General features: G+C 39.9%; 1 protein-coding gene across 1 annotated transcript; it reads right to left on the bottom strand.

Moving 5' to 3' along the window:
- Window positions 1-4,712: 4,712 nt before the first annotated feature.
- LOC135477161 (TWiK family of potassium channels protein 18-like) lies at window positions 4,713-25,963 on the bottom strand. Its single transcript, XM_064757316.1, has 2 exons — window positions 25,081-25,963; window positions 4,713-5,398 (listed from the first exon to the last, which is right to left on the bottom strand). Exons 1-2 carry the CDS (start codon window positions 25,961-25,963, stop codon window positions 4,713-4,715), a joined length of 1,569 nt encoding a protein of 522 aa, XP_064613386.1.

Below are 25,963 nucleotides of genomic sequence, written 5' to 3'. Positions count from 1 at the left end.
TTATCCTTGTCGTCTCATTAGATGATACACAAACGTCGTGATACACAAACGCCGGGATACACAAACGTTGTGATACACAAACGCCGGGATACGCAAACGTCGTGATACACAAACGTCGTGATACACAAACTTCGTGATACACAAACGTCGTGATACACAAACGTCGTGATACACAAACGTCAAAGTTCGAAGGTATGGGAAAAGTCAAGAAGACCCTGATAACCCTGATATGTGTTTGCAATAAACTCACATATTCGTTCCAAACAACGATTTATCTTTAATGAAAACTCGTCCTATTAATGATGGACTTGGAATACTAAGTCAATACGCTAATGACCTCTGCGAGACTTACGGCATATAGATCTGCTCGAGAAAAGAAACCATACTTACCTCCCTTTAACTCAATCTGTCAAACACGTCAACAGTAACTTCTGCACACACATGACTGTAGAACAACATATTCAGCTATAGCTAAGGGTTTTACATAACTTTTGATCTGTACTATGCAATCCTTCATATTTCATAAGCATTTAATATATTTTGAATCTTTAATGTAATTATGTTGTGTTTTTCTATGCTTGCATGCATGTATACATACATACATATGTATGTATGTATGTATGTATGTATGCATGTATGTATGTATGTATGTATGTATGTATGTATGTATGTATGTATGTATGTATGTATGTATTTATGTATGTATGTATGTATGTATGTATGTATGTATATATGTATGTATGTATGTATGTATGTATGTATGTATGTATGTATGTATGTATGTATGTATGTATGTATGTATGTATGTATGTATGCATGTGTGTGTATGTATGTATGTATGTATGCATGTATGTATGTATGTATGTATGTATGTATGTATGTATGTATGTATGTATGTATGTATGTATGTATGTATGTATGTATGCATGCATGTATGTATGTATGTGTGTGTGTGTGTATGTATGCATGTATGTATGTATGTATGTATGTATGTATGTATGTATGTATGTATGTATGTATGTATGTATGTATGTATGTATGTATGCATGTATGTATGTATGTATGTGTGGATGTATGTGTGGATGTATGTATTTTAACCATAACTGGGCTAATTAAATCTTAAGGTTTTGTAACATTCAAAGTTATTCTACAGTTCTCTGTGCACTAAAGCAATCATTGACACACAGCACGACTTAAAATGGTAACGGGATTTACTTAGGACAAGGCATCTTTCACCAGTTTGGGGACTGAAACATACCGTTACAAAGCCGTTACTTTTGTATACACCGTATCGCCGAACAAGTGAAGGACGAAAACCACCAAGAACCACGCTGTGAGGAAACTCACAGGTGGGCGTCCTTAATAACAACAAGCATTACACAGCCACTAGCATAACCATCGTCACAACAATCATGTTGTCTACATGTATAATCAAAGCTACGGGTGTAATAACCCTCAAATATGCAAGAATCATCAACAACTATATGCAAAACGGGACCGAGGGTAAGTAAGGCGTTGTGTGAGGAAACGCAGACCCAGATTGTTGCCACAGTTTCACGGGGTTACATACATATTCAGCAGAACGTATATTGTCGTTTATAGGATGCCACGGCATTTAATTTTATCATGATATTGCGTGGCGTTAACTAATGTCACCAGTCGTCTGGTGACATCGCATCAGGGAGCCTGGTAGCTCCAAAACGGGGTCCACCTATCCAAATCGCTCAAAGGCTGTTGATTATCTAGAGTGATCGATATCGTCATCGATACTTCTTAAGGATTCACATTTGGGCCAAGGGCTTGGGTTTAGTTTGACACTGGGTAGGGTGCCCCATGACTGCGTCTATATCCACATCAGTTGCTGATGGACGCTGCCAAAGCGTTTCGCAATAGAACGCGGTCTGAGTTGATTTTGGCAAAAAAAAGAAAGAAAAGACCACCCAGAATAACGGCCTGGTGATGGCCTCATCGACTCACTCAATCATTACAGTGGAAAAAAGATCTCTGCATAAAGCGTTGCCAAAAAGCTTGACATTAAATCGAACCAAAAAGGCAGTCTATCAGCGCCAGCATTGAAAAACATTAGGAGCTTTTCTGAGAACAAATGCAAACCTTAAAGTCCCCGAAACTTTTTCCAAATGGCACAAACAAAGTAATTCTAGAAATACTTTCTGCAAGTGTTCTATGCGTAATCACTTAATTAAATTTAATTAATTTTGAGAGTAAGTGGATCGGACCGTGTCAGTTTACAGTTCTCTTGGAAGAACTTAAAATCGGAAGTAATAAAATTTGACACTTTACCTCGACATTAAGGCAACAGTTCGACAGAAGAAGGATATCAGATGTGATTTTTTTCAATGAAAGCCTTATAAATTAATTTTTCGTAAGTTTTTTCGTAAATCACGTTGTCTATGTTTAGAGACCTTAAAATACATAATTTACGAAAAATATATATGAAGTCAACATCCATACAGGATCAGCATCCATAGACGATCAACATCCATGCAGGATCAGCATCCATAGATGATCAACATCCATACAGGATCAGCATCCATAGATGATCAGCACCCATAGATGACCAACATCCATGCAGGATCACCATCCATACAGGATCAGGATCCATACAGGATCAGGATCCATACAGAATCAACATCCATATAGGATTACGGTTATTATCATGAAAAATGATAAATGAAATACTACGACCAGTATTACTAACAGCCATGAGGAATGTATGATACGTTATGGTTTGTATTTGAAGAATCTAGGGTTTGTCCTTATTATATGCGGAGAGGACTGAGAAATCTTCGGGATACTATAGGAGTTTCTTGAAAATTGCAAAACAAAAATCTGGCCAGAACTTCCTGACAACTTTAACCGCAATAAAAGAAAATGGATCTTAGCAAATGTACATAAAAATGGGCGTTGCTTTTAAATGTAGTCTGCAAAGACGCGAGCTCGATAGGAAGGGGAAAATGGTCCGACGGTCAACCAGCGAACAGCTGAAGAATCGAAAGTCTTCCACTTTGTTTCAGTGGGTAATACAGATGAAAAACCTATGAAACATTTTAAAATAGCGATCAAGCCTGGTCCGTAAGTCTTCAGACGTTTCAAAAAAATTTTGTTGTTGTTTTGTCAAAATTATGGCTCTTTACTTATTAATAATTCTGAAAACATCATTGAGGAAAATGAAAGCAACGGTTTGAAAAACTGAAAACATTTGATTGAAATAGCCAGTAAATTATTACATTACAGGTACACCTTGGTCATAAACCTATAAATGTATTCTCTGTGTTTTATTTCTTTTGCCATGTTGATTTAATTAACAACGTTTTAGACAAATAAACTTAATATGGTATATTTTCTAAGCAGTTTTCTTTAAAAGCATGATGGCCGTATGTGGGAAGGTCTGCCAGAAATCTGCGGATGGTCGTGGGTTTGCCCTGGGCTCTGCCCGGTTTCCTCCCACCATAATGCTGGCCGTCGTCGTATAAGTGAAATATTCTTGAGTACGGCGTAAAACACCAAATAAATAAATAAATAAATAAATAAATAAAATACTCAAGAATATTTCACTTATACGACGGCGACCAGCATTATGGTGGGAGAAAACCGGGCACAGCCCGGGGGAAACCCACGACCATCCGCAGGTTTCTGGCCTGCGAAAACGTATTGGTAAACTTGTATTAAGTATAGGAGTTTGGTAATATTTCAGTTCCAGTGTGGTTTCTGCTATAGATATTACAAGTCTTTAATGATCTTCAGATTATCTCTCACCGCCAAATACATGCAACATATCAACCCAACTGCATTGCTTATAGCCCTCACATAGAAAAGTACTTATATTACAATGACGGGCTTCTGGTGAGCGATGCGTACATGTAAGACAGCAGTGAATCTGAGTAACGGGCCAATACACATCTGAGTCTATTATCGTCTGTACATGAAGACGCCTTCATTATGTGGGCGCTAGCTATTGCCTATAGGGAAACAAGTCCTAGTGCAATATACGATGCAAACCCGAGGACGACCACTCGGCAAAAGAAGCAAAATGTTTGGCAATAACTACTACTTTTATCGATCCGCACTAACAGGAAATGAGCCATTCTTTAGGCTTCTGGGGAATGGTCTTAGAAGGATATCTGAAGTCGCACTGTTCGGCTTGTTCCGACGAACCTTATAACCTATACTGAGAGAAAGATGCACTCGTTTTTCAACTCAGTTTGGGGGGAGTGACGTACAAACAAACAGAGATGACGAGATGTTAGCCCTGTATGTTCCATGGGTTATGTAAACAATCTGTAAGAGGATGTTGACACAAACTGCCGAACACAGTATCAGAAATACATGTAAAAAGAAAGCAATAACCGCGGGCCTCGGCTTGTTCAGAACGCACACGTTGCTGTAGATACTTCAGTCAACGCACACCCAACAAAGTGGTTCGATTTACATTCGTGGAATACAACGGCCGTACCTTGTTGAACTGCCTTTTTTTTCCCTACAATACCCAAACATTTTCGGAACCCGGATCACTTGCCTGTATGTCAGTGTGATTCTTAGTAACACAGTATTATTACAGAGAAAGGGTTCCAATCTGTCCACAACCAGAAAGGTCACTATTTTAGTGAAATAATATTGAGTACGGCGTATAGGAATAATGCAGCATCTGAAATAACCACACACGGTCGGCTCTGGCTGACGGCGATTGCGCGTCAAAGAATCCTGGAGGGACCTTGCATCCGTTGCTTCTTAACATCCTTGTCAATAAGATTCAGCTTCAAAGCCAGCCACCTGAACTTGGCTTTCACCTCCTCTTGCATGAGATTGAAGCACATCGCGATCAGGGAAAGCCCGAAAACGAGATACAACGCGCACAGCACGGACTTCTGTTCGTTAGCCCATGAGTTCATAGAGGCGCCCGGGACGAAATCGCCAAAGCCTATGGTACTAAGTGTGATGAAGCAAAAGTAGGAGCCGATGAGGTAATCCCAGTCGTCCTCCCACATGGAAAACAGCATCGCACCGCCGAAGATGTACATGGCTATGAGGAGGATGGAGACAAACAGTGGCACCCTCACGGGACCCTCCTCCTTACTGGACGCTACTTCCTCCTGATCGAACGGTTCCACCTCCCCGGAACCTCCACCCTGCGATGATCGTAAAGGGTTCCGCTCTTCGCGGGACGATACCCTCTTGCCGCGCTTCGACTTTGAAGATTTAGATGGCAAACAGACCCAAGACAAGAATCGCAGTAAATGTTTGTAGAAAAACCGAAAGCAATCCCCAAAGAGAGACCCTAAATTCGCCAGGCACAGTAGGGTTAACGGAATCCCCACGAGGGCGTAGAATATGGTGACCAGTCGACCGTACCTCGTCCTGGGGGCAATATGGCCGTAACCTGTAAATGTATGAAAAACGACATTCAGATGTGATGGTGTCTGGTACATGGTTTTATGGCATGGAACATTGATGACATTGGATTGATATGTGCGTGCTAAGGAATAAAGTTGCATACTGGTATTTAATTGATGTTTATTTGTAAACACTATGTTTAGCCATGTTTACTGGACTGTTTGATCCTATTGGAAATATCCAACACATTACTATATAAACATTTCACATCTTTGCTATAATAAACACATGACTTTCATTACACAGCATATTCTTTATGAATAACTACCAGGGCGTGTCGATAAAATGAAATGTGTTTATAATATAAACTCTTGCTTTTAGTGTGTAGATATATAGTTTTTCGTGTGACATGTCATTCAGTTTAGTGTACGTGTGATAAATAAATACTGCACTTTGTGATCTTAAGTTATTATTGTTCAATGGTCATTGCATTTTCCATTGAAGTTAACGTTCATGTCACCCTCACAAATATGTGTTCACAAATCTTAAAACCTTTTAGGAAATATGACTTAAGTGACAGCTCCCAATGCACCATTTTTATCTCAGACAAGAACTCATTTCAAAATTAAAAGGAATACTTTTGTTAATTGGTCTATTAATATTGCTTTCAGCTATATTGGTCAATATTACCATGGTTTCGCTGTTTAGCAGAGTTGGTCTTAAACACGACACATTTATAGCGTCATTTCGAAGACACGTTCAACGACGCCATGTGTGTTCTCCATGCTGAACAGTATTTCATCCATGCCCTCTTATAATGGATGCGTAGGTAGACAAATATTTACTTGTAAATATTAAATCCATGGGACTGGCCCGATTCGGGGTTGAACTGCAGACCTTCCGGTTGGACGGAAAGAGTAGCCATTTTGGCGCAGTGTAATAAAGGATGAGAGCCACATACCCGGCTTTGAACCAAACCTCGCCAGATGGGAAAGGTTCTTTATCAATAGAAAAACAAGGCGTGCCTGTCCACAGTGTAATATTATGCTTGCGTGTGCTGGAGGATGTATCGCTAACTCAAAGACACATAAATATTCCTCAGCACGCGTGAATTTAAATACGTTTAAACAGGCTGTGTTCGGCACTCTGAGTAGTGCTAACACCATCGGCCTGTCTGTGACACAAAGCACGTTGGAGAGTGGGACAATTGGGAGTTCGAAAGGTTTAGTTGTTTATCTATCAACCGCTCAAACAAATAAGGAGCAAGTGAGTCCCGGTCGTGAGTAAGGTTTTTACAATAATTAGCAATCAGTCAATTAATCAGTCATTACATATGCACTGTACACATATGTGTGTATTTTGGTAGGACGAAAAAAGCCTCGTATCAGCCTTACCACACATGGCCAGTACCACAAAGACGTGTCAACTGCTACGCAACTGTAGCACAATATAATCTGTGGTACACGTAGTTAGTAAAACTGTACGAAGTTATCAATGAGGAATATGATAAACATTAGATGTAAAACTGTGAACGATAAGAAAATCACCTCCCCATCAATGTGTGTTAACCGTCAACTGCTAAGAGACAAATTCCGCGCCAATAATTGGAACAAACATTTTCAGCATTTCACCATTAAATATAATGTGTTTTTTTTTTCTTTCAAATCCACATAAGGAAATTAGGCTTCCTGTCAAACATACGGCAGTTAGTTGATTGGACTGCAAAAGCTTTGACTTTACAAGAGTCGGCGTCTCCCAGTGTGCAAAATACTAAAATGACTGGATATCACTGATTGCAAAAGCTTTGCCTTTACAAGAGTCGGCGTCTCCCAGTGTGCAAAATACTAAAATGACTGGATATCACTGATTGTAAAAGCTTTGCCTTTACAAGACTCGGGTCTCCCAGCGTGTAAATACTATAATGAGTGGATATCCCTGACTGCAACAGGTTTGTCTTTACAAGACTCGGCGTCCCCCAGCGTGTATATATTATCAGGACAGCTATTAAATAAATCAGATCACCTGAACAACTGTCTGTATATGAATAAGACTATATATCTGTGGTATTGTGAGTATGGCTTGTTGTGTCTCAATAGAGTGGCAGGAACCTATACCAGCCACCACCTAATCCAGACTGTCTCAGCTCAGACCACAAAACCTTTCACAACGAGCCCCGAACAGGCCGATCTAATAAAAGTTCGGCTCGTTGGATGTCATTTAGATGTTTGGAAATCATCACGTTAAGAAAACGACTGAGTGTTTTATGATATCTCTGACATATATCCGAACCGAGATAGTGCCAGGCTATAAGCCTTTCTCTTAACCGTCGGAAATGCTTTCTAATTTGACCAAGAAAAGAACCAAGTCTGGTTTACCTTGTTTTCCTACCGAATGGAAAAGAGTTATAAAACTTCTTTCAATCTTACATATCCGCTCTCCTTCCAAGCTCGCCAAATGCTTTGAGATGTGATTTGGACACGACATACAGGGATATTTCGATCATACTGCTGAACAATTAATTCCTTGTGAATGTCTTGCCAAAGAGTAAAAGACGTCCCTTAAGCTTGTTAATGAACAAATTGCTTTTAGCCGACGTTAAACGATTAACCCACCAAGTAACTAGGATTTAGTATTTCTTGAACTTTTGTTTTCGATTTCCTTTTAGTCGAGAGCACCGTTATTCTGACAAAAATATTCCACGTTATTGAAGAGGTGTTCATGCGCAAATGGGACCAAATTTAGCCAAATTTCGTTGGATGTGGTTTAGATGTTAAGCGTTCATCACGTTAAGAAAACGACTGAGGGTTTTATATAACATCTGTAACATATATCAGAATCGAGATAGTGCCAAGCTACTAGCCTTTCACCGAGAAAAGGAATAAGTTTGTTTTACGTTTTTTCTGTACCGGGTCCCGAATGGAGAACTAACATGAACGTGCTTTCGGCGTTACCTACTCTTACATATTCGCTCTACTCCCCAGCTAGGCAAATACTTTGAGATGTGCCAAAGAGTTAAAGACATCGTCCAAGCCTATTTCCTCAACAAATTGTTCTTGGCTGACATCAAACGATGGGCTCGCCAAGTGAATATCACCTAGCATTACTTTTCTTAGGGATCAGCGTTATCGTGACAAAACAAATTATCAAAGTTATCAAAGAGCTGTTCGCGCGTAAATGAGACTTCAACAAGCGGGTCATTGAGCAAATAATGGGACGTAGTAAAATAACTATCTCAACATCTACAAATACGATTTATTTATTCTTAGATAGCGTCAGTGATGCGCCAAATTTGTACCCTGTCTAATGCGTGTTTATGCCTTATTTTGCGATGTGTAACTATCCTTACACATTCCACATTAGGTCAGGCAAACTGTTCAGCTAAACCGCATTCAGAGCATACTACATTTTACATGACCGAGTCATACTGACGTTCATTTCTTTTAGGCAATAGAATTATATTTTAGAAGAAATAATTATAAAGAAGAAACCTAGCCAGTAATGCTAAATCATTACGTATTACTTTGTGCTAAAGCAGAAGAAAACATAAAAATTATGAGAGAAAAAAATGAGAGAAAAAGCGTGAAAACGTATTTGCAAGTATGGTCTTCAATATTTTTTCGAACTTTTCTTTCAGGAGGAAGAATTATACTTATGCTCTAATTAAGTGTTTGATAAAATAGAACAAAAATTAATTTATTCATTTATTTGATTGGTGTTTTACACCGTACTCGAGAATATTTCACTTATACGACGGCAGCCAGCATTATGGAATGGGGAAACCGGGCAGAGCCGGGGGGAAAAACCACGACCATCTGCAGGTTTAGCCAGATCTTCCCACGTACGGTCGGAGAGGAAGCGAGCATGAGCTGTAGAACAAAGTAACTTCGAATTCGGAAGTTGTAGTTGTCAATCTATATTTCCGCTGCTATGCCTGTGTCATCATCAGGAAATACGCATAGTAAAGAATACATAAGCTTATATACGTGTAGATGTCTATGTTTAAAACACATGCATGTGTTTAAGACAAAACAAAGCATTATATGTTAGCAGAAAGGCGGGAACAGTTGAGTATGAATTACGTAATGTTAAGCTGGTATGAGCAGCATTGTATGAAATACTGAAGAAAATAGAAATGCTTTGTTTATTTTCTTTGGGGGGGGGGGGTACATCTATGAGCCTATGTCTTCTTTACTATACATATTTCCTGACGATCGCACAAACATGCTAACAGACGAAATTTCGATTTTCTAGTATGACTTCAATATTCGGAGTTACTTTCCCTCTGTTTTAAGCGGACTTGATCTGTGGGACCACTGAGTTAGTGTTTCAGAAACCTGTTACGTAGAAGTATGCAACTTCTCTATAGCTAGTCTCCACAGCACACTACAGTGTTATGTCATCTATAGAAGCTCTTGCCACCAGGTGGAGAAATATGCCACCCTCTTGTGTGAAAACTGTGTACTAAATCATGGGAAATCTAATTGTAAACGGCTGCTACAAGAACTGGTCATACCTTGAAACCGAAACTCCGTATTTGAAAATTACGATTTCGATAATCATTGTTGGTATGCAGTTTTAAATCCATTGACTATATTTATATTTCCAACCAACTTTAAAATAATTATTGTCAAAGACATTGTTGCTCTTATATAAACCTCTCTGTTGTCATAATTTTTAAGCCTGTTACAACACAACCCATTTGGAACCCACCACGCATCAGCCGTTTCTCAAACGTTGGCTGAGCAATAGAGAGAAAAAATACATGGCAGCACAGATACATCACAAAATGTGTTAGAGATGGAAGAAAAGTGTAAAGTGGAAACTAGCTATAGGGAAACTGGATATTTCGAGGTAATGGGCTTCTGGTGTTTTATGGGCAGACATTGTGACATACCACAAGAATAAACGCAAACTGCACAGCTTTGGATCGCTCTGTTGAAAGCCGGGCGCCGTTTTAAACTTTCCTCACTCGCCTTTGATTCTCAGCCAGACATTGGAAAACTCCCGCTATACTCTCATACTCTCTCGCGTGACTTGCTGTCTAGTCGACGGTCTAGAAACTGTTACAAAGTTTAAACTACCGCAAACATTGTGCCAAGGCTTTATTTGAAGCTTAATTTGGCTCCAGCCACTTTACCAACTAACACATCGTTGTATTTCACATATTTGTCAATCTTAGGTCGTGGTAACCAACCGTTGCGTTTTGTTGTAGTATTTTACATGTTTGCTACCAAACTGTCCGCCGGACGACAGCCCACGCAATTGTCCTACTCGAGACTAAAACAGGACTATATTTATCAGCTGAAAAATCAAGATTGGTCAGTTTGGCTTCAGTCGTCGATTTTCTGCCCAGCAGAAAAGGACAAAGACTTGGCTGGGGTAATAACTGGGTTGTGGCCAGCTTTGTGTCAATAACATCCAGGATCAGCAGCCTGTAGCTGTCGAAACCGTGCTAGTCTTATCTGGATGCTGTCGAAATTGTATCCCTTCTAAAATTACAGTATGTCCTTCGCACCCTGCTTCATCAAGCTCAAATAATTACTGCTAACGATACTAATGGGGTCTTTTATCGCACCCGCCGGATTCAGCCCAAGCCCTGTCAAGAGTCATAGTTAGCCAGAACCAAACTGACCACTGCTGTGGTCATTGGTCGGAAACCTTGTCAGAATATTAAACACAGCTGATTTGGCTAATTTAGTTGTATTAATTGGAACAATTAACACTACTATTTCATAACCACTGAAATGACATTAAATAGTTTCAAGCTCGGAAGCCTATTTTTGTATAGATTTCTGCCGCTGATATGTAACTATATGCAGATGATTCTAAAGGCCCACACTTGCCGCACGTGTATACCGAATACGGGAGCGTTTCTTGGCCTAATAGTCAAGACGCTTGTCTTTCAGTAGCAAGGAAGCAAGTTACATATTCAATGCATGCAGACTTTTGACGTGGAAGTCAGTTTGTATATTTATTTTACAGATAAACCATCACTAAAGATGAATTTATAAAATAAATAAAATCAATGTCTTAAGGATGTAAGTGTTTATCCTGCCAAGATTACGAAATCAGCAACTAGCCCTAAATATTGAATGTTGGTGGGTCCTTCACATTCTACAGCTTAAGAAGAAAAAATAGAGACTGGTTTGTGGTACGCCAGCATTGTAAATTTTGACTAGACATATGATTGGAGATATGATATGATTAGGCGGGGATTCTGTAAACTATTAGTTAGTTGTTATCAGTAACATCAGAACTACGATACGTCACAGACAAAGCTATACACTGGCCTTACAAGCCATCCAAACCTGAACTACTCTTATACTGGCTTCATTTGACATGCGTTTACTAAGAGAAATAGCTATTGTAAATACACGATAAGTATAATTCTGGGTTGATGTGGGATAGTGAAATGTATTTTTATATTGCTGTTGTGAACCACGAATGTACCTAAATGCATGCAGACATAGCTATTTCACTGCCAATGTTGACATCGCCTGTACTGAACATGTGTTTATTATGATGTACTTTTCCTTACCTTTTGTTGCAGGGTATAGCCTCCTTTATCGGCATGGAATTTACTGTATAACTTACTGAACTTACCTGGAATCCAAATAATGCCGTGACACACGTATTAACCCCTGCATTTGCCCCTGTGTACCAGTAATCCATATAAGAAATTTTTTAAATGTTGCGGCGGCTATGTTTTCCTGCCAACCCTACCAGTCATGTGACTAGACTTGTAAAGTATTTTAACCATCTTCTGACATTTTACTGTGTTGTAATGTTCTTGTTTATGCTCAACAACATAATGTAATTTTGGTTGTTGTTGTCTGAGCATATTTCATTGTATTTCATGCAGATAAAGGTAGGTACTACTTGCATAACTTTACGTAGGAACATTATTTTTGGAAGTTACGCCGTCCTTTGGATAGCGGGAACATTCAAACAGGTCATCAAGTGCTTCCTATCAAAGTAGGTTTATTACATGTGTACAACAGCACTGAAATAGCATTTTGACTGTGTGTATATTATTAATTAACCATAGTGTTTTAATCTTGTATTAATTATTGAAGTGTCATTAGACGTTCAGAGCATTCGATATCACTACGCTGTTCTGTGGCTATGGATTGATGTACTATTGAGTGGAAATGTGAAGTTAATCAAAAGGTGTCTTCTCATATTCCTAGAATTTGTCATTGTTTACATAAGAATCTCTTGCGTTACCAAGTTCGTCACGATTGCACCAAATGTTGAGTGGTATACGGCTGTCACGTGACTTATAAATACTGGCCGAGATGTATATTTGTCAGATAGAATCAGAATGGCTCCCCATTAACATCTCAGAACAACAATAAAGGTATTGTGTATCCTATGTTGGACATTACCTGGGATGTATGTATAATACTGTATGTATAGTACCACATTTACATTTATACGGAATTACACCAGTATGCAATTGTATGTATTCACCTTAAACAAGGATACCTGCATTTCTGTGTGCTATCTCCCCATGACTCAACTGTGGGTTAACTAAGCCGTTCATCTCATAGTACCACTGCACATATATCACCTTGTAAGAAGATTTAATGTTTCCTTCAATATATATTTGAACTTCAACTGAACTTGTTCTTGATTTCGTTCATTGATGGCCATTGGATCATTGACTGATTGATCGATTGATCGATCGATCTATCGATTCATTTATCATAAACCCTAGATTGGGTGGGAAATTCTAAGGTGCTTTGCAGCAACTTTTATATACAGGGCCAAACGAATAGTTGTATCTATATGAGTCAAAATCATGCTATAAATAAGTCCGTGGCATTATGCGTATGGCTTGGCGTGCCTCGATCCATATAAAATTGCAAGACCCTATACCAGACAACACCTAAGCTTCTCCGTTCAGACAACAACACGTTTCTGGATGAACTCCAAACAGACCGATCTAACAAAAGCTTGTCTAGATGAATGTCATTTAGATGTTTGGAGATCATCACGTCAGGAAAATGGCTGGGGGTTTTATAACGTCCATGACATATATCCGAACCGAGATAGTGTCAAGCTATTAGCCTCTGTGTTATCCGTTGGAAATGCTTCCTACGTTGACCATAGCAAGCACAAGTCTGTCTACTGTATCTCTACCGAATGGAAAAGAGATATAAAATTGCTTTGGATGTTACTTAATCTTACATACCCGCTCCTATTCTCATCTCGCCAAATACTTTGAGATGTCATCTACACGTGACAATAAAGTGATATTTGGATCCTACTGCCGAACATTTCTTCCTGAATGTCCTGGTAAAGAGTTAACGACGTCGCTCAAGCCTATCTCCTCGACAAATTGCATTTGTCTGACAATGACAATGACGATCAACCCGTCAGGTAACTATGACTTAGTATTTCTTGAACTTTTGCTTTCAGTCTGTTTTTAGTCAAGTGTGTTACTTTGACAAAAAAGCTACTTTTTTAAATGCGTGCTCGCGCGTGAGTGAGAACACACCAAGCCGTACTTTCAGCAAACAATGGGGTGATCTGAGAAAAAGCTCTGCTCGTTGGATGTCATTTAGATGTTTGGATTGGATTTATTTATTTATCTGATTGGTGTTTTACGCCGTACTCAAGAATACTTCACTTATACGACGGCCACCAGCATTATGGTGTGAGGAAACCGGGCAGAACCAGAAGGAAACCATCCGCAGGTTGCTGTCAGACCTTCGTAGGGGGCGGAGAGGAAGCCAGCCTGAGCTGAACTTGAACTCACAGCGACCGCATTGGCGAGAGCCTTCTGGGTCATTATGCTGCGCTAGCGCCCTGACCAACTGAGCCATGAAGGCCCTAGATGTTTGGAAATCATCACGTTAAGAAAACGACTGAGGGTTTATTGATATCTCTGACATATATCCGAGCCAAGATAGTGCCTACTTAATACCCTCTGTGTTACCCGTCGGAAATGTTTTCTGATTTGACCAAAGAACCAAGTCTGTTTTACCTTATTTCTTACCTAATGCAAAGGAGATATAAAACCGCTTTCGACATTACTTAATCTTACATTTCTGCTCCTCTGCCAAGCTCGCCAAATGCTTTGAGATGTGATTTGGACATGGCATAAAGTGAAACTTCTGCAACAAATTTCTTTTGGCTGACATTTAATGATAAATCTGCCATGGAACTACCACTTAGTTTTGCTTAAACGTTTGTATTCTGTCTCCTTTTAGTAAAGAGCAGCGTTATTTTGACAATAAAAAATGCTATGTGATCAAAGGAATGTTTGGGCTTACAGGAGAACACACCAAGTAGTTCTTTGAGCAAATAACGGAACACGTAATAATATGAAGATCTTAACGCCCGCAATTACGTCTTTGTGGTTCCCAGGAAATGCTGTTTTATTTAGTTATGCGCCAAGTTTCTCTGTAGTCTCGAGGGATTAAAAGCCGCTGGACGGTAAATAACATCGATTTACAGAGCAGATGCTGTAACCGTACATTTAACACGTAAGCATTTAACATTCGTTTCATTTGTTGTGCTTTTCCTTTTCTCCATACACATTCAACAGTTTATCAGACCAACCACTTATGCTTGAATCAAATTCACAGTACGCAGTAGTCGACGTAAGTGACGCTAAATCATTTTTTCAACGTCGAAATACCTTAGTACAATACAAGGAACCATTGCCATGAAAGTCGCAATACCGTATAATTAGTTCTATAAGCCCTTGGCCCCCCAGCCATATCCCCCCCCCCCAAAGAATATTTAGTCTTTGTCCTTTACAAAGGAAAACGTTCAGAGACTAGAGTAAATCAACGCACATCGCCTTTGTGTTTCCTGACAAATTTTCTGACTTAAAGCCACAGCCGTTCTAGCGGCATTGGCAAGACAGGTACAAACGAAATTAACGCAACAGGTATCTTCATTCTGAACATCTTTTTCTGGCTTTTCCCGATTCCATTTCATTGGCATCTGCTTTACACGAACTCGTCGCTCTGTGCGCTAGCCTTGCTCTACAGTAACTCTAATCACTTAGCGCAATGTTTAGTCCATCCGACCAGATGCCTCGATGCCAGATTTCGCAATTTCTTTATGACAGCGACCGATTTCCCATAGAACTGATGAACAAAGGAGTTACAGAAAGGCAGCGCTAAAAATGTGATTACTGAGGTAAGGAGTTAAATACTGCTACTGAAAACACCTGCCTCTGGTGGGCCATATTCGCTGAAAGCGCTTGCGAAGCTCCTTAGTCTCGCTTTTCAGTCGCGAATAGCAATTTTTGGGTAGAACTATGAAATAACGCGGCATAGGGTATAACCCTGAAGTGATGTCACAAAAAAAGTAAACATTGTATCTCAATACCTGTTTCCATTAAAACACGACATGGTTTCAGCAGACATGACGGCATTTTTGTTAAGAAATGCTTATCATAGGTCCATGCTCGGACAATAGTGGTAAGTTAAGCCTATTTGAAACTTCAACCTTGTTCAATGGTGCGGTGATGTAAAACTAGCATAAGGAAGGGAAGTTGTTTGGGAGTATACCGTCATCCTGAAGTTTTGCAATCCTGACAATGGTACGTGGGAAGATTTGTCGGCTACCTGCGGTTGGTCATGGGTTTCCCTCGGGTTATGTCCGGTTTCCTCCCACCATAATGCTGATCGCCGTCGTATAAGTGAAATATTCTTGAGTACGGCGAATAAATAAACAAAAAATCCATGCAGTGCATCTATTATCACATTAATCAACCTCTTTGCTACTACGAATTAAAATTCAGTATTGTTAATTGTATTAAGTAAAGCCCCTACATCAATACACATTAGAAAAAACTCTTGCCAAAAACCTTGTATCAAAAATTACTCATTCTTCTAATTATGTGTATAAAGGCGAATATCAGATAAATTGTAGATAACAGCAAAATAACTTTTAGGCAATCTTTATGTATTATGTATTCAAGAATATTTTACTTAGACCCTGACAGTCAGCATTATGTTGGTTGGAAATAGGATAGAGCCCGGGGGAAGCCCACGACCATCCCCAGGCTGCTGAGAGACCTTCCCATGTACCGCCGGAGAGAAAGACAGCATAATTTGGATTCACACAGACCGCATTGGTTATTGTAAACCCCTCGGTCACGGAGCCCCCACCTCACCCCCCACCCCCACCCCCCAAATCAAACCTTTGATAACACTTTTACTCTTGAGCGCACTGGTTAGTTGATGTTATAAAGGGATCCAAATTTTAGTAAAAAAAAATTACAAAAGAAAATACACAGCTTTGGATAACATTGTTACAGGCGGAAACAAGTTTTACAGATACATAAGGCTTTGGGTAAGTCTCGCGAGACCTGGCGTCTTACGGGGAATTTAAATACTCTAAAACACAGATTTCAACACTTCCACTAAAATCTGATTGTGTTACTCTCACTACACCTGCTCGATACTCCCGATACATTTACTTGTTTCTAGTTTGATGGCACCTGCATTTCTAACAATAATGTGCTTTCCCAGCACCGCAAACAGAAGTTACGATATGTGTAACTAGCAGTATTATTTAAACGGAGAGTGTAGAAAAGTTTTACATCACTGTATCACTAAAGCGTTACCCGCCTTCACAAGTCTTCTTGTTCAAATTTGTAAACAAGGCCACGTGCATGATGGAACCTAATAGGGCAATCAAAATATACTGACAACCTTATATTTATCGGTTCTTCCACTACCACACGTTTTAACCAGTTTCGTCATCTGTATCCTCTGGACGACAGCCAACGCGTAATACAGTAAATTTAAACACAAAACTAAATTTATCAGCTGCGTCATGAAGGCTGGTCAGTTTGGCTTCAGTTGTCACTGTTCTGCCCAGCAAGAAGAACAAAGGTTTGGCAGGGGTAATGAGCAGGCTGTGGCCAGCTTTGTGTCAAACAACATCCAGGATCATTAACCTCCAGCTGTCGGAACTATGCCAGTCTTATCTGGATGCCGTCGAAATTGTATCTCTTCTAAAATTACAGTATGTCGCTCGCACTTTAATTCATTAAAACCGCATAACGACAGTTAACCATACTAATGGAACCTCTTCTTATCGCTCCACCGTTTATCCAAGGTCCTGTCAAGAGCCGTAGTTGGCCGGAGACCAAATTGACCACTGGGATGGCCATCGATCTGACAACTTGTCAGAAAAGCGAACAATCGGAAGTGGATGGTCGTGGCTGATACGCTGAACTTACTGATTTAGCAATATTAAGTTGAAATTTCTTGTGTGACTATATAATTTTATAACGGCTAATTTGAACTGAGATGGTTCCAAGTCGTCAGTAACTTTCTGCTAACGATACATGTAATGGAGATAGTACTGATGATACATCTTACCACACTTATATTCCCATATTGAGAGGCTGGTTGTCCAGATGCTTGTCTTATAATCGTGACGAATGGGTTCAAACCCGAGCTTGGACAGAGAATTTCTTGTTTTCCTATGTTCTCATTTTTTGTAGGGTTTTGTGACATTAAGCTATCAACACATGCGATGTAGTCGTTAGCGCGGAATAATTCCGTTAAAGACAATTTGTCTTCACATACGAATATCCCTAAATGTTCAAAAGTCAGTGATTTTTGTGTTCGCTCTGGTGTCTTCCACTTATAAAAAATGTCAGCCCTCGTGTATGTGAAAATTTCTACAGTGTAGCGGTGAATAACAGCAAATCAAAATAGTGTTGATATTTTTGGATTTTATTTTGGAATGACGTGGCTTTCGTGCCATTGGAGAGGGTTCTTTATTGTTTCCGTATCACGAGCCTATTATTTCAGATTCAATCTGTTTTGTTTGTACTACGGGGCATGTAAATTGCTGCTATCTATGCATTTACATGAACAGACAGAATAAAACTTTAACTGAGATAATCTCACAAGAGACCGTATTTCACCGGTAACGTGTGACCATTTGCCAGCTATCAAACTATCGTCGCTACTCGGGCTTTACTACGGAGTCGTTAGAAAAAAACTGCGAATTAAAAAAATAACAATACAGATTTTAAGGTTTCATCTATGCTTTTTAACTGTATAATTTAGTTTGCAGGAATTAGTAAAGATCTCGTGCGCACGACTTAATAAAGACCTCGAGAGCACGACATAACTGACCAATAGAAATACATAATTACGTCGTGCGCACGAGATCTTTTTAAATCGTGCACACATCTTTTTTAAGTCGTGCGCAGGACTTACAAAGAGCTCGTGCGTACGACATAATTATGCACTTCTACTGGTAAATTATCTCCTGAGCACGACTTGTTAAAAAAAAACTAACTGACACGGTATGTGTGCTTTTTTTTTCTATTTAATTTTTACGGCTCCGTACTTTACTCTGCACTCTGTACGTATTCAATTATATTGTAAGCAACACATACTCAGTGACTGACAGCTGGCCTTTCTTCTTGTTCAGGGAAAGTATTGAGTACATGTGTACTGCGATTTAACATAAAATCATTGTAAAGATCAATCATAACTGTAGCTCGTGTGAAATTCTCATACTGGAATTCCTGACGATTCTGTGATGCCTTGTAAGTGACAGCTTGCCATCTTAAGCAGGGCTTTATTCATTAAGGCAGCATATAAAATCATACCAATTAAGCATAAAAAACGGCAAAGATGGCGGCATGTTGGAGGAAATCTCAGACTATATTACAAACATTACGATGATTGACCCTCTTTACGGACGAATCTTATCTCACTTTATATGAATTTGCGCCTCGCAGATTTACATTTAATCCCACTAACCAATTTTCTCTTTATTAATCCACGTGATAAGAATCATCCATCAATCTGGAAACAGATTACAAGATTCTAATATTTGTTTATTATAAATCGGATGAGTTTCGCCACCAACAATTCCTATTGGTTCATGCCCTTCTTATTAGTATTTCGAAGTTTCGTATCTTTTCTTTCGACTGACATTTTTCTATGCCATGAATATTAATGAGATGTTCACAGAGTTGACCTGATAGAGGCCTAATAAAGTTGATTTATTGCATAACAGATTCACATGTAGCAATCATTATTGATAAATAAGGGGAGGTAATGAAATTGCTTGACATTAAAATCATTTCATAGTAAGCAAGGAACGTATTTGGGTGAAGCAGTGAAACATTCTTGAATACGGCGAAAAACATCAATGAAATATATAAATAAATAAATTTATGTGAAGGAAGTCTAAACTGTCGAGAGAGGAATGTTTTGTAGCCATTGAGAAGCTGTACACTTTTGAGGAGAGGGAAACTGCGAGGTTTTTTTCCAGCCTTGCTGGTTATATGCGTTAAAAATGATCTCGATTGTTTCTTTAAAGCACCTCCATAAATAATTCCCTTTACAATCACTTGTTTAAATACAGCATATTTCTCGATAGAGAAATTCTGTGTGCCACTACAACCATTGGCCTCTCATGGGATTCCAAATGCATAAACAACCGGTCTTAAAACTTAAGTCAACAATTCAGCTATAACTAAAATGTTTCGCTATTGGAATTTTAACATTTATTCACTGATTCTTTAGTGCCTAACAATGTACCATCCACAATTTGCGTTCTTTCCAGTTTTGAGTTTGGTCAGAACTTGCAATCTATTATTTAAGCATTCAGCTCCTTAATAAATGCGAGCTCAGGAACATTAGTTACAGACGATAAATCATTGGTGTATTTGTACACCAGGTAATGTCTCCATATCGACCATTGTACCGTTTTCAGAGTGTGTGTAGTTTGAAAACCACAATGGGATTGATTTCGAAATCTTGCTATGGGCAAGCCATATACACAGAGATTATCATAATAATGTGTGATCCGCGAAGATGTATGAGGTACATTTGTCTGAGCTTGAAGAGGGAGGCTGAGGCGACAGACCGACCTCAGACAACGACAGCTGATACAACATCGCGGAACACGCACTTTTATGATAATCAGTTTATCATAGCCCTTTATTTTTGCGTAGTAAGTGGTCAAAACGCCCACGGTTTTCATCAACCAGTAGTCTGACTTGCTACCACTAGAGACCCTGCGCCGACAAAATGTGGTTCATCTAAAAATAAGCACAATTTCATCAGATCGAATATGATTAAATTTCTATTTAAATTTAGACTATTACAAGGTCGCCACTTCACGAAACGCGGTCAAATCCCGACGCCACGGGAATCCCCTCACGCTCTGTCGTCACGTGAGAGAGATGTGGGTTATGCTAGCAAAGTTTCAACATGCAGTGTGGTTTAAAGTCACATCTTGTTTGAAAGGAACGGCTACAGTACATAATGATGACTGAACTGAACGTTTGGCTGTGCAACAATGATCTAAAGTCTGCATTTTCATTTTCACGTTTACAATGAGTTTGGGCATATCTGATACACACTGTTCATGTCTAAAGGACGAGTGAAATATTCTTGCGTACGGCGTAAAAAAACCCAATGAAATAAATAAATAAATAAATATCTAAAGGATATAGTTCAGAAGTGAATAATACAATAAATAAACGTGGACTGTGTTTCTGTGTCTATAACAAAGTGGATATCAACGCTTCGTCGGAAAAATCACTGATCATGTACACCTTTGAAACAGTGCTGTATATACAGTTCTTCTGGCTCAATGTTCTGCTAACAGTGCTGTATATACAGTTCTTCTGGCTCATGGTTCTGCTAACAGTGCTGTATATACAGTGCTTCTGGCTCATGGTTCTGCTAACAGTGCTGTATATACAGTGCTTCTGGCTCATGGTTCTGCTAACAATGCTATATATACAGTGCTTCTGGCTCAAGGTTCTACTAACAGTGCTGTATATACAGTTCTTCTGGCTCAAGGTTCTGCTAACAGTGCTATATATACAGTTCTTCTGGCTCATGGTTCTGCTAACAGTGCTGTATATACAGTGCTTCTGGCTCAAGGTTCTGCTAACAGTGCTGTATATACAGTTCTTCTCGCTCAAGGTTCTGCTAACAGTGCTGTATATACAGTGCTTCTGGCTCATGGTTCTGCTAACAGTGCTATATATAAAGTTCTTCTGGCTCAATGTTCTGCTAACAGTGCTGTATATACAGTTCTTCTGGCTCAAGGTTCTGCTAACAGTGCTATATATACAGTACTTCTGGCTCAAGGTTCTACTAACAGTGCTGTATATACAGTTCTTCTGGCTCATGGTTCTGCTAACAGTGCTGTATATACAGTTCTCCTGGCTCAAGGTTCTGCTAACATTGCTATATATACAGTGCTTCTGGCTCATGGTTCCGCTAACAGTGCTGTATATACAGTTCTTCTGGCTCATGGTTCTGCTAACAGTGCTGTATATACAGTGCTTCTGGCTCATGGTTCTGCTAACAGTGCTGTATATACAGTTCTTCTGGCTCATGGTTCTGCTAACAGTGCTGTATATACAGTGCTTCTGGCTCATGGTTCTGCTAACAGTGCTATATATACAGTGCTTCTGGCTCAATGTTCTGCTAACAGTGCTGTATATATAGTGCTTCTGGCTCATGGTTCTGCTAACAGTGCTGTATATACAGTTCTTCTGGCTCATGGTTCTGCTAACAGTGCTGTATATACTGTTCTTCTGGCTCAAGGTTCTGCTAACAGTGCTGTATATACAGTTCTTCTGGCTCATGGTTCTGCTAACAGTGCTGTATATATAGTTCTTCTGGCTCATGGTTCTGCTAACAGTGCTGTATATACAGTGCTTCTGGCTCAAGGTTCTGCTAACAATGCTGTATATACAGTGCTTCTGGCTCATGGTTCTGCTAACAATGCTGTATATACAATTCTTCTGGCTCAAGGTTCTGCTAACAGTGCTATATATACAGTGCTTCTGGCTCATGGTTCTGCTAACAGTGCTGTAGATACAGTGCTTCTGGTTAAAGGTTTTGCTAACAGTGATGTATATACAGTTCTTCTGGCTCATGGTTCTGCTAACAGTGCTGTATATACAGTGCTTCTGGCTCATGGTTCTGCTAACAGTGCTGTAGATACAGTGCTTCTGGTTAAAGGTTTTGCTAACAGTGATGTATATACAGTTCTTCTGGCTCAAGGTTCTGCTAACAGTGCTGTATATACAGTGCTTCTGGCTCATGGTTCTGCTAACAGTGCTGTATATACAGTTCTTCTGGCTCATGGTTCTGCTAACAGTGCTGTATATACAGTTCTTCTGGCTCATGGTTCTGCTAACAGTGCTATACATACAGTGCTTCTGGCTCAAGGTTCTGCTAACAGTGCTACAGATTCAGTCCTTCTGGCTCAAGGTTCCATTAACAGTGCAATATATACAGTTCTTCTGGCTCATGGTTCTGCTAACAGGGCTATGTATACAGTGCTTCTGGCTCAAGGTTCTGCTAACAGTGCTATAGATACAGTGCTTCTGGCTCATGGTTCTGCTAACAGTGCTGTATATACAGTTCTTCTGGCTCAAGGTTCTGCTAACAGTGCTGTATACACAGTGCTTCTGGCTCATGGTTCTGCTAGCAGTGCTATAGATACAGTGCTTCTGGTTAAAGGTTTTGCTAACAGTGATGTATATACAGTTCTTCTCGCTCAAGGTTCTGCTAACAGTGCTATAGATACAGTCCTTCTGGCTCAATGCTCTGCTAACAGTGCTATAGATACAGTCCTTCTGGCTGAAGGTTCCATTAACAGTGCTATATATACAGTGCTTCTGGCTCATGGTTCTGCTAACAGTGCTGTATATACAGTTCTTCTGGCTCATGGTTCTGCTATCAGTGCATGTGCATGACGGTAAACAGGATTCGGTAGCGCCGTACTCTCCATGGATGACTTAAACAAGTGCCAAGGCCACATCGAAGTAGAGCCTCATGAAATGACTCTCCCGTAAGTTTATACACCTCTTTATTAAGTTATATCCTGGAAATTTTTCTGGAGAACCCATTGACGAAAGCAAGCTTTCCACAAGAATCTCAGTGAAATTGGTTTGTTGTTTGGGAGCAGCCTTGACGTAGTACGTAGCTGCCTCGGTATGGGGCTTTAAGTTCTCTAGTTTGAGTGTTATTCATGCAGTAGCCTTTTATATTCTAAAATATCCTACCAGGTTTGAAACTATGGTATCTCAGGATTGTAACACAAACTAAAACAGCTGAATGCATTCCCTGGATTCAAATACATACATGACCAATCAGCCATGCCAGTTTTATTTGTATTTCATTTTTTGGTTTTCCTGGACACATGAAGTTGTCAACAAACCAACATCATTGTCGCGTATCCCGTTTCACGCTAATTGAGTTTGGCTGACAGCAAAATTCTATCTTTTGTCTATTAATTTGCTTCCCACTTTATAGCTGATTTCATTCCCGCCAAGTCGCTGACGGGCCAGTTCAAAGCTACATAAGAGACATTACGAAGAACAATGTGGTATATATCCCTGAATGAAGTAGACTTATTTGAAAGTGGAACCAAACACTTATCAATCAAGCTTCCACATTTTGATTGATCTTGTCCTACTGAAACGTTTTGGTAACTCATACAGTACTGGTACCTTGAATAAGTATCCAACAAGGCATACACAGCTCGCCAATTGGATTGTCTGACAAACTTCCGGACTTCAAGCTGCACGCAGGTCTATGGGAACTCTATTTTAGAGGGTGACTAACAAGGTCAAGGTCGTCTGGTGTAGATTGGAACCAGCCAGACACTCCACTCATCAACAGCCAATCAGCATAACGAGAAATACATAGAGAGAAGAATGCCACAGTCTCATTATTAGATTAACCACATACATACTCCAATGGGCACAGATTGGTGAACACAGAAATTCTTAATATTGCTTTGGGTAAGTTTTAGTAACGTCGCTCCAGTGACAATGCAGTCAATCTAGACGGTGTACATATATGCGCATAGGCGTATAACGCACTGACACAATTCTCTCTGCTAAAAGTATTTCTTGTCTAACGTAATCTGAATGTCGTAACGAAGAAATACATAATATAACCATGGTGTTTAATGACACTGGCTTGACCTCTGTGAACACGATGGCACAACAGCCGTGTAACCACGACCCCATGCTACTAAATATGACATGAACATATAAGACACCTATAAGGTCGAGTTTCTGACAGCACCTAACACCTGGGCTTGGGGGATATTTTTAAACACACTATTTAACCAAAGCTATGAGCACTATAGTGTGTAAGTAGTGTTAATAAAGAGACATTCCATTTCCCAAGCCTTGTGTTAAAAAAAGAACTCATTTAAATGGTGCTGATCGAACTGCGTTGGAATTAATCCCTATTTTATAAGAAATTAGCATGAAATCAATACCTCCTTTGTATGTTTTCTGAGGGAGGTACGAAAATAAAATCCCACCTTTGTCTGATGTTATGTGACACAAAAGCACACCGCGTGATCAACATTTTCGCAAAAATTCCGTGCCTGACGTCATATCTAGCCTCTTTAAATCACCTCAGAAAAAATTAGCCTTGAGGACACCATGCAGTATAATAATGTTTACTGAACAAATGACAAATAACACATTGCAGTTAACGGTGCATTTTTACCTGATTCTGCTTAAGGTGCTAAGGGGCGTGCAATTTGTTACTATTTAAACATTTACATAAAGAGCTAAAATATCGCCCTATCTGAGGTAAATGGACAGGAGGCTGTCCATTTGTGACCATTCTATGTCGTCTATGTGTGACCATTTACCAGATATCACACTATCGTCTCTCCTTTTTACCCTATAAGCTGTATATCTTTACTTATATTTTAAATACCTACCTATTGTGGTTATGACGGTAACAGAGTAGAGTAGCGCACCGGTGAAGGACCACTGTAGCTCCTGTAGCCCGTCCTGACCGTTCCAACCTTTCTCCTTTGTGGCCCGGTATACCTCCACCTGAAAGTCCACCAAAACGTCGTTCGCAAGACTCGTCCAATTAAGCTCGTACAGGATATTCAGCTGTTCTGTAACGTTCCACAACCGTTCCACATAGAACTGTCGCCTCTCCGCGACATTGCTACGTTCTTTCAGTTCAAACGGAGCTTCCAGGCTCTGGAATATAAACCCACCGGCTATAGAGTAACCCACCACCAGCGAGCATAGTCCCACGTGGGAAAAGAAAAAGGCTAACGTTTTCTTACAACAAATCACACAATTTTTCTTCGCTTGTTTCGCCGTCACGTTTTTACAACAACAACAACAACGACGACGGCAAAACGAAGCACATGTACGCTGTCCCGACTCCGGATCTCCGGAACCCGGCTCGTCGCAAGGAATGGCCATCCGTTTCGGTTTGGATGGACAACAGCACGCGCAATAACCCCTCTTGGGAGTTTCCGGAGGGGAACCTGATGATTCCGTAGTTTGTTTGCCATTTTGATCGTGCACTTTATCACACTTGGGCGAATCCTCGCCCAGAAAACACTCAGTGGCTTTGTCCAAACTCTCTGTTCGTTTTGATCTAGACTTTTGACAGCATCCACATAATGTTCCTTCCCTCTCCGTCTCACCAGACTCACTTTCTCTCACACGACTTTTACCACAACATCGTCTTGATTTTCCCTTTGATCGTTTCGCTCCTTTTCGTTCCGATCCGTCAGAAGTTTTGTCCGCCTGTATTTCGTTAATTACCGGCGCCCTCATATAAACTTTCCTCGACAT

This window comes from Liolophura sinensis, chromosome 10, assembly GCF_032854445.1.
Source record: "Liolophura sinensis isolate JHLJ2023 chromosome 10, CUHK_Ljap_v2, whole genome shotgun sequence".
Classification (NCBI taxonomy): domain Eukaryota; kingdom Metazoa; phylum Mollusca; class Polyplacophora; order Chitonida; family Chitonidae; genus Liolophura; species Liolophura sinensis.
Note: the sequence above shows the minus strand (reverse complement) of the source record. Positions and strands in the feature narration are given on the sequence as shown.

What these genes read in the sequence shown, in the direction of transcription:
- LOC135477161 (XM_064757316.1), bottom strand. Translation starts at nt 25,963, where the DNA reads ATGTCGAGGAAAGTTTATATGAGGGCGCCGGTAATTAACGAAATACAG. An exon ending in TACCGTCATAACCACAATAG is followed by an intron (nt 5,399 to 25,080) that starts GTAGGTATTTAA and finishes ATACATTTACAG; the next exon opens with GTTACGGCCATATTGCCCCC.